At 39.2% G+C, this 10,139-nt stretch overlaps 1 protein-coding gene across 12 annotated transcripts in view; it reads left to right on the top strand.

The window, feature by feature from the left end:
• Positions 1 to 250: 250 nt before the first annotated feature.
• ADA2B (ADA2 2B) overlaps positions 251 to 10,139 on the top strand; it is a 34,045-nt gene continuing 24,156 nt past the window's right edge. For 5 of the 12 annotated variants that reach the window (XM_088964153.1, XM_088964148.1, XM_088964147.1 and 2 more), the window contains exons 1-3: positions 257 to 561; positions 1,426 to 1,484; positions 1,945 to 2,123. In XM_088964153.1, coding sequence (XP_088820279.1) covers positions 509 to 561; positions 1,426 to 1,484; positions 1,945 to 2,123 — 291 coding nt within the window. In that variant the 5' untranslated portion in view covers positions 257 to 508. Of the gene's footprint in view, positions 562 to 1,425; positions 1,485 to 1,944; positions 2,124 to 10,139 lie in introns of all 12 variants that reach the window. The other 7 variants (XM_088964152.1, XM_088964151.1, XM_088964146.1 and 4 more) reach the window with 4 other exon arrangements.

The following is a 10,139-nucleotide window of genomic DNA, read 5'->3' as shown; positions in this document are numbered from 1 at the left end:
AATGATAATATATTAATATCCATTAATTTATTTTATATATTTTATATTTTTCTATGAAGGTTAAAAATAAGAGCAGATTTGTTCGTCATATCGGGCGCCTCATAGGCACCGCACACACATATCAACATCTCCCGTACTTATTAGTTATTATTCACGTGAGATGTTCCCAATGCACGATGGATGCGCCCCCATTTGTGAGATGCAGATCCCGGATCAAAATAATAATATATTAACACCCGTTACTCTGTTTAACGTCAAGTTAACATGGTCACTTTTAGACATTTTGAGTTGAAGAGAAATGCTGGAAACTTATGGCTTCTGCTCGATAACAATTCGAGATGGATGCATGTCGCTGCTCGATAACTGGGGAAATCTAGGGTTTCTTTTTGCTACACTCGTCTGTTTTACTCTTTCACTCACTGCTAAGTGACAACACATCCATTCCCTCCTTATTTGCCCTAACGAAGTCATCTCTCTCTGTTGAGCTATCTCGCCAGTTAAGAAATAGATGGGACGCTATCGGGGGGTTCCAAATTCAGCAGACGAGGATCCGGGTCAAAGGTATGCAGCTTTATATCCGTTTTTTTTTTTTTGTTCTTTTTTATTTTTTTGGTTAACTACCTATTAATTTGCTGGAATTTCGAGCTGATTTTCAGTGAAGTCTCTGCTTCAAAGTTTATTGCTTTCTCTGTTTGGTTAAATCAGCTTTGCATGACATATATTTTTATAAGCTCCTTTCGATTATGTCCTTAGTGTTGTCTAATTATGTTTCGAAGCTGTTATGGTGTCTACTTTTACTATGGTGTATGTAGCCAGTTCTCTTTTGAAATGTCTAACTCTGTTCTGCATCTGACTCCCATAAACTACGATTCAGTGATTGATTATATGGTGCAATTTATTTTCAATGCAGTTTCGAATTGTATCAGAGTTTTGGTTTTATTCATTACACTTCGTACTTGTCATAATTTTGTATATTATTTTCTTGGCAGTTGTGGAGCAAAGACACTATTTGTAGCTACCTGTTGTGGTTTATATGCAAAAACAGACCTGCACTTCTTAGATTGTAGAGCATAATTTTAAATTATAGGCATAAATCCCAGGAAAATCTATGTATACTAAGATTACGTTATCCTATTGCCGATAAAAAAGGATTACATCTTCCTGTTATGCTATGCATTCATATTGGTATTTTCATTTATATAGTTTATCTGCAATTTCTTTAGATGGTTGCCCAGTTGCTCCATTGCTTTCTAATCTATATTTTCTCATTAAAGGACCGAGTTATCTACTGTGGATGCATATGGTATTGCATTTTAATTCTCAAGTCTTCTTTTTTACTGTATAGCATTGAACAATCAAATCCTTGAGTTACATATATTTTAAGTGGGTCCTCAGTCTGAAATGAATCATCTTATATCTCTTTAGTAGGTCAAAGAGAAAAAAAACTGCTTCAAGTGGAGAACATTTAGATTCTGTGACTACAGGTACGTTTATCAGTAATATATCTATAAATAGAAAAGAATTCATGTCATTATTAGTTGTGTGTGGATATAGTTGACTATGATGATTAGGCTCTAAAGCAACTATGCACTCCGGATATCTTTATCAGAACTACAATATGAAAACCTAGATACATTGCATGGTTCTAATGATCTAGCCAAGTTGGTTTTCTGCATTTTTTTTTTCCTTTTTTCTTTCAATTAGTAGGCTTTCACATGTGTCACTACTGTGAAGTGGTACATGCCATCCTTGGCATGTTATGGCTCTGGTGTACCATCTTTTTTCTCTACCCAGTTATGCAATTTGTGCACTTTTAAAGATATTTTAACAGAAGCTAATGTTTGGTAATTGTAACTTAGCACTTGAAATTGTTCATTCAATCTATTGCTTATTTAGTTACTTGTCAACCTTTTCCAATAATAATTGCAAGTTTTATTGAGACAGTTCAAGGAACAAATGAAGGAAAAAGGGCTTTATACCACTGCAATTATTGCAATAAAGATATTTCTGGGAAGATTCGTATCAAGTGTGTAAAGTGTCCTGATTTTGACCTATGCGTTGAGTGCTTCTCTGTTGGGGCTGAGGTTACACCTCACAAGAGCAATCACCCTTACAGGGTTATGGTTAGTCACATGACTCATAAAACTCTTCCTTCCCATCTTTTTCTTAAATACCTCACTGGCTTCTATATTTTTGGCATGATCTTGCATGGTTTATTGAGTAGCTATCCATCAGTTTTTGGTTGGCAAGCTGGGATAGAGCATGAAGTTATGGATTTTCATTGTTGCGGTGTCATGAATTGTCCATTTTAACTTGTGTGTTTCCACTGGATAAATCCATTTACTTTCTCAGGGAGTTAGTTTCCTGCTTTCTACTAGTTAGGGGCCTTTGGTAACAGCTGAAATGGTTGAACTGAATGACTTATTGCTTTATCTTACAGTGGATAAAATAATTAAAAATAAAATATGTGAGGTATAGTAAGCAATCCAGCTTCAGCTTCAGCCATTAAGGGGCTAACAACCTCCTAATAATTTGCTCTTTTTTTTTGATAATTTAATAACTTATTCGCTAAAGGACAAAGCAATAAATCATTCTGTTTGGCTACTTAAGCTGTTATCAAACATCCCCAAAATGCTACTCTATTACACTTTGGGTAAATGTGAAGTGGTTGTATTTGAAACTTTGAACCTTGAACCTTGAGTACACTCCAATTCACACACCTTACAAACTTAGAAAGTAGGCATACTCATAAAAAAAAATTAAGAAACACCTTAGCAAGTGGGCATCTACAGTTTGGATGCTATTGCCAGTAGATATGCCTATTTTAGGGAGACTGGGTGGTTGTTAGTCTGAACTTTGATGCTTCTGAAGTCTAATAAGCTTTTATTGAAAGAAGAACTTTATTTTTTAAATGTTTGAACAGTACACTTTTGAAATCTGATTAGACTATAATGTTGCACTGTCTTCTTTTTGAAGATGGTGTGATGGATATTCTTGCCATTACAAAAGTTTTAGAAGGTTAAATCAGTGAAGGATTCTGTGTACAACTAATAAGTGACAAGTGGTTAATTGGTGATTGAATCACTTAGTTACAACAATAAAGTTTCAGAGAAAATTGGTTCTTCTATCAGAGGCATAACTAAACACTGAAAGGCAAATAGCCCCTTATCTAATTAGCTTCAGATGTAAGTGGCAATGTTTCTGACTTCCAAATGCCACTTAAAAATCATAGTTGCAAACATGTTTTCACCTTTCATGTAGACCAATTGGAATTCAGTTACCTAACAACCATGCATTTTTCCTAAAAGAAATTGCTTTTACTGGACAAATTTGTTCTTTCTCTCTCTCTCTCTCTCTCTCTCTTTCTCTCTCTCTGAGGCCAGAAAACCAAGACTGCAGAAGTTTGGGTGTTTTGAAACAATATAATGTTGCTTTGAGTTTCCACAGTAATCTGATGTCTAAAAAAGTTTTTACTGGTTATGCCTGTCTGTAGTGAGATCAGTAAATGAAAGCAGCAGCATTTTTGACTTTTGAGCTCCAGACATTCCGTTCTTCTAGAGGTCTTTACGCATTTTTTCAATGTTTTAGGGAGATACCGTCTTGATGGATGAGTGGTAAAACTAGAAGGGACAGGGTCAGAAAGGAGGTAATGTGAAGGAACCTAGGAGTCGCTTCAATAGGTTTTAAAATGAGAGAAATTAGGCTGAGATGGTTTGGTCATGTGCATAAAACATCATCTACAGAACCTGTTAGGAAAAAGTGATCTGTTACAAGTTGAGTGGGAAGGGCTTAGATTCCATAGGAAGCTTCAGAACCTAAAAGAGAAAATCAAGGAGTGGAATCTTAATAAGTTTGGGAGATTAGAAGAGAGGAAGATAAATTTGATAAGTAGAATTGAAGAAATAAATAAAAAGGAGCTTATAAAAAAAAGAAATAAATAAAAAGGAGGACTCAGGGTTGGTGGAAGCAGGGGATAAGAAAGAGAGATTTAATTTGAGAAGAGAGTTGGAAACTACACTCCTAAGAGAGGAAATGATGTGGAAGTAGAAATCAAGAGTGCGTTGGATCAAAGAAGGGGATGGGAACACAGAATACTTTGACATGATTGCGAACGGAAGGAAAAGGAAGAATCTGATCTCTATATTAGAATTGGAGGATGGCATAATAACTAATCAGGATGAAATTGCAAAGGCCTTGGTGGATCATTTTAAATCGATTTTCAGAAGGCCTCTATCAGTAAGATGGAAGTTAGAAGGATTAGACTGGCCAGTTTTAGAAGGTACTGTAAGCAGGAACTTGGAAAAAGAATTTGAGGTGGATGAGGTAAGGAAGCAATCTTTTCTATGGACCGCTCTAAAGCACCAGGGCCCAATGGATTCTCTATGGCTTTCTACCAAGACTGTTGGGAGTGGATTAAGGGCAATCTTATGCGAGTCTTTGAGGAATTTTATCACAGAGGGATTGTTAGCAGGGGGTAAATGCTACTTTTGTCACACTGATCCCAAAGAAGTCTGGTGCTTGCCATCCCAAGGATTTCAGGCCAATCAGCTTGGTAACAAGTCAGTACAAAATCCTAGCCAAGGTTCTCTCTCTTCTGTTAAAAAAGGCCCTCCCGTCAATAATCTCTCAATTCCAAGGTGCTTTCATCCAAGATAGACAAATTTCAGACCAAATACTCATTTCCAATGAATGTGTGGAGGATTTCAAGAAATCAGGTAAGAAGGGTATTGTGTGCAAGTTGGATCTAGAGAAAGCCTATGATTTTGTGGATTGGGAGTTCCTGATTGACAGTACGGATTTGGAGTAAGATGGTGCAAATGGATTAAGGGTTGTCTAAAATCTTGCCACTTCTCAGTTCTAGTAAATGGTGTAGTCAAGGATTTCTTTGGGGCCCAAAGAGGAGTGAGACAAGGGGACCCACTTTCTCCCTTCCTATTCGCAGTTCTAGTAAAGATGCTTAGTAGACTGATTTTGAGGGCGGATGAGAGGGGTCTTTTAAAGGGTGGAGAATAGGACGGGAAAGAGTGGTGGTAACTCACCTAAATTTGTGGATGACATCAGTATCTTTTGTGAGAGTGGAGGCGAGTTAGATGCAAGAAACCTAAAGGTGCTGGTGAATCTATTTGAAAAAGTGACAAATCTAAAGGTGAACCTCAATAAAAGTGTGGTGGCGGGGATCAACTTAGCTCAAGAGGAGATTAACTTGTGGGCTGGGGAGCTAGGCTGTTTACGGAGTGATTGCCCGCTAAGGTATCTAGGTCTTCCCCTTGGGGCAAATCCTAGAAACCTTGAGTTTTGGAACCCAGTAGTGGAAAGGTTTGAAAGGAAGTTGGCGGTGTGGTAAAGGAACTACATTTCTTTTGGGGGTAGGATTACTCTCATTAAGTCAACCTTAGCAAATCTTTCGGTGTATTACCTCTCGGTGTATTGCATGCCTCAGGCTATTGAGAAGAAGTTGGAGAGGATAACGAGGGACTTCTTGTGGGAACCGAGTGATAAGAAGAAAGATCGTTTAGTAAAATGGGAACTAGTGAATAGGAGGAAGGAGTATGGAAGCTTGGGATTAGGAGATTGAAGGAAAGGAATAAGGCATTACTAGGAAAATGGTTATGGAGATTCCCTTGCGAGACGGACAGGTTGTGGCACAAAATTGTGGCTAGCATACATGGGCTCTTAGAGAGAATGGTTGGGATGCTGGAGTATCTTGTAGAGCTTCTAGCGCATCACCATGGAAAGCAATTCACAAACTCCTTCCACTGCTGCTCAGTCAAGTTAGGTTTGATCTCAATTCAGGTAACAAAATTAACTTTTGGGAAGATGTGTGGGTGGGTAACTCTCCTTTGAAGACACTGTTCCCCTCACTTTATGCCCTTTCCTCTCTTAAGAACAGACCTGTTGCTGATTTCTTAACCCCTTCTCCCTCCCAGTTTGGTTTTGCTTGGAATTTGTGGCTTCGTAGAGAGTTTCTGAGATGGGTTTGGTGTCCTCTCTCCTTCAGCTGCTAGATGGGGTGTTTCTTGATGCCTCCAAACAAGATACTAGGCTTTGGACCCCTCACCCCTCTGGAGCCTTCAGTTGTGCTTCCTTTTTCAAAAGTCAAAACCTTGTCTACTTCTGCTCAACCTGGGGTACTATTTCCAGTCCAAGAAGTTTGTGTCACCCCATTCCCCCCGAAAATGAGTGCTTTTTGTTGGGAGGTCTACCATGGTGCAATTAACACCTGTGATCTGATGCAGAGGAAGAGGCCTGGCTGGTGTCCTTCTCCTAATTGGTGTTGTTTGTGCGAGTCATGTGGTGAAACTGCTTTTCATATTTTTGTCTCCTGTCCTGTTGCTAGCTGTATTTGGGACTGTTTTTTCTCTCTCTTTGGATGCAGGTGGGATACCCTGATGAGTTTGGAAAGGCTATTCAACTCCTCCACTTCTAGATTGACAAAAAGAAGAGGTAGAATGCTATGGAGATGCACTTGGGCAGCAGTGCTTTGGGTGATATGGGAGGAAAGAAATCTGAGAATCTTTGAAGAAAAGCAAAGATGCAAGGAAGTGCTGATAGAAGGGATCATGATAAAGGTGATTTTGTGGGTAAAACCTGTGGGATTATTATCAGATTTTACTGTGGATGATATCTTCAGAAATTTGAGGACAGTAGCTTCCTCTTCATCAACTAAAAAGAATGTTTTGAGAGAGTGGGATTCCCTTTATTCTGTCTTCCTCAAATTAAACTTTGATGGAAGTAGTTTTGGCAACCCAGGAATATCTGGAATTGGAGGGGTGATAAGAAATGACAAAGGGCTGTGGTGAGGATGTTCTCAGGTCCTATTGGAAGGGGAGGCTCCACTACAGCTGAACTAAAGGCAGTGGTTTTTGGGATACAAAAGGCTATGGAGTTGGGAGTGAGAAAACTGGTTGTGGAAGGCGATTCCAAAGTGGTCATAAGCTGGTTAAAGCAAAATGAAAAGACTCCCTGGCTCTATATAAATGAAATTAAGAAGTTTAAATGCTTTTCCAAGGACATGCAGTTGTTAATACAGTGGACTCCAAGAGCGGCAAATGGCTTTTCAGATCAGCTAGCAAAACAGGGGGTTAACAGGGAACATTGTTTCTGGGCTCAGTTGTAAGGCTGGATAATTAAAAGTCGATAGTTGGCAAACTCTAAATTCTAGTGCGGTAGCTGAGGCTATTCATTTCTGTTATCTTTCTAAATTTATAATGAAATCTTTTTTACTGATAAAAAAATGTCAATTAAGAAAGCAACAATGTAATGATATGCAGCTATGATGTGGGTAGATAAGCAAGTTATATGTAGTACTTTAAGTGAACAATAATAAGCATCGCAATATAAAGTCAAATACAATAAAAACAAATTGGATTCTTATAGATTTTAGAACTGAGCCTGAAGTAGAGCTCTTCTTGGAACTGTTCTGTTACAGTAATAATGGCGTCAAGTTGGCCTCTCAATTGAGCTACAGCTCAAATAAGAGAGAAAGAACCATAAGTCCTTCTTGGACCCCCCTCCTGCTGGTTATATAAAGTTGAACTTTGATGTCAGTAGCATTGGGAATCCAGGATTCCAGGGCAATCAGGTATTGGGGGGATTTTCAGAAATGAAGGGAATACTATAGCCCTTTTCTCCGGCCCAATCGAAGAGTATGACTCTCTTAGGGCCGAGATTTCAGCACCCCTGAAAGGGCTCCAAAGAGCAAGAGACCTGGACATTAGGAGGCTGATTATTGAAGGAGATTCGGAGGTCGTGGTAAGCTGGTTAAAGGAAGATAAGCCTGGATTATGGAAATATAGCAATGAGAGAAAAAATTTAATTGGTCGGCAAAGGATATTGAAGTAGAATACAATTGGGTTAAAAGAACTGCAAATTCTTTTGTTGACGGGCTAGCTAAGCAAGGGGTGAATAGGGATTCTATGTTTTGGGCTTCTTTCTAATTCTGCATTTTTTCTGTGCTTGTGGGGGAGTTAAGACAATTTACCTCACTCTGTTTGTAATTCTTTCTTAGTTGAATTCAATGAATTTTTGTTATTGATCCCTACAAAAACAGCCCCCTTCTCTTTTATACGACTCAATGGCTTGTTGGGGAAGCCAACTAAAATAATTACACATAAGACCCTTTAATGTCCCCTAATCACAAAGAACTCCTTAACCTTATAAACAAAAGTAACTTCAAACAACCCCCAAAAGATAATTTTTGCTACAAAAAGCACCCAAGGAATCATCCTAGATGTAGATTTTCTCCTGAACTAAAATGGCTCTTGTGTACAATCTTTAACAAATACTTATTTTTACTTATCAATAAAAAATTGTGCATGGGTTTCAACCTCTAAGAAAAAGGTAACTCCCCGAAACGATGCAATCCAAGGTTTAAGAAGAACCCGATGACAGTGGAGACAGGGTGCTCCTTCATTCCGGAGACGGTAAACCAGATTGTTATGGACCCTTTTGAAGGCTGTGCAATGGAGGACGAAAGTAGTTCGGATTCAGACTTTGAAGACTCCTCAAGTATTAGAAGCGTGCAACTTACAAAAACTAAATCACTTAGTGTTGATGAAAGCTTCCACACCGAGCTATTATTTTTGGAAAGTGATGACTTGGAACTTACAGATTTAGCCCAGAAGAAGCCATCTCAAGTTCTTTTCTTACCTAAGGAAGTGGAGAATACCGCAGATTTTATACAGGAGAGGCAGGGGATATTGGTTCCAAATCTGCTCCCAGTCCGCTAGAGCAGCCCGGCATCGATAGAAGATTAGAGGAACAGGTCGCATCTTGGTTACTGATCACAGAGTCGTCAATCAGGGGACAACTCTTTAAGGTAGATTCTGATGCCAGGATTAATATAGTATTCTGAACATAATGGGAACCCGTAATCACCTCTTTTAGAAAGATTAGCCGTGACTGTGTCCACTCTTGATGGTTTTTCAGCATCATTGCCCTGTTCTCACAACCTTTCAGGTAATTTTGTCAATTCGTTGTTTGGTACTGTTGTGGGTTTTGTGCCTGGAACAGGTACCTTAGCAGCTCAACTTGAAGCAGCGGCTGTGGATGGGGAGTATTTAATTGGGGATATGGAGGGTAAAGAATAAGAGGAAGAGGTGTGCAAAAGGAAAATCCAAGAAGAGGAGTTAGAGAAGATTTGGGATCAGATTTGTGTGTATTTGGGGGAGTACAAGAAAAAGAGGAATTGGTAGGAAAGTATGAATCTCAAGAAGGTTCAATAAAGATGGCGGTTCAGAGCAGCAAAAAAGTTGGAGACGAATCAATCTTGGAAAAGCTGCAGAATGAGGAACTAGAGAGGATTTGGGGATAGATTTGTGCTCTCCTTGAGGAGTATAGGCAAACAGAGGAATCATTGGAGGAAAACCAAAGAATATTGGAGAAGTGAAACATATCAAAATTAGCCTTAAGAAAATATGGAATAATTAACAACCGAAGGAAGAAGAAAAGATCAGAGGTGGAGAGGTTGATATCAGACATAAAAGGAGATTCGGAATTTAGCGGAAGAGGGGAGAGAAGGAAAGCCTCCAAGTAGGGGCTTGATCAAAAGGGGATGCCAAATCTTTGTCTCCATGAAAATCATCAGTAATGTGAGGGGGGCTCAGGAGTGCTAGGAAAAGAAGGCTAATTAAAGACCTCCTTAGAAGGGAAAGGCCAGATATTGTGATGTTATAGGAGACCAAATTAACTGGAGTTGATAGAAGATGCGCAAGAAGCATATGGAGATCTAGAGGAATAAGTTGGGTTTCTGCACCTTCTTGGGGGGCTTCGGGGGGCATTGCCACCTTTTGGAGAGAGGATGCTGTGGGGGTGTTGGAGGAGCTAATAGGTAACTTCTCAGTGTCGTTAAAATTCAGGATGGTAGAGGATGGATTTACTTGGGCACTAACTGATGTGTATAGTCTGATCGGCCTGTAATCCTTTGGATGGCTTGCATCACTTTTCTTGGGTACTAAAGTAATGAAAGTGGAATTTAGACTGGGGTTGATCACTCCTCTGGTATGGAATTCATCGAATACCAACAATATGTCCTCCTTCAGTATCTCCCAACAATCTTGGTAGAAAGCCATTGTAAAACCATTTGGGCCCGGTGCCTTTGATCTATCCATTGAGAAGACCGCCTCTTTTATTTCTTCAAA

The sequence above is a fragment of the Nelumbo lutea genome, chromosome 1, assembly GCF_056320005.1.
Source record: "Nelumbo lutea isolate HS-2025 chromosome 1, American lotus-T2T, whole genome shotgun sequence".
In the NCBI taxonomy this organism is placed as follows: Eukaryota; Viridiplantae; Streptophyta; class Magnoliopsida; order Proteales; family Nelumbonaceae; genus Nelumbo; species Nelumbo lutea.
Note: the sequence above shows the minus strand (reverse complement) of the source record. Positions and strands in the feature narration are given on the sequence as shown.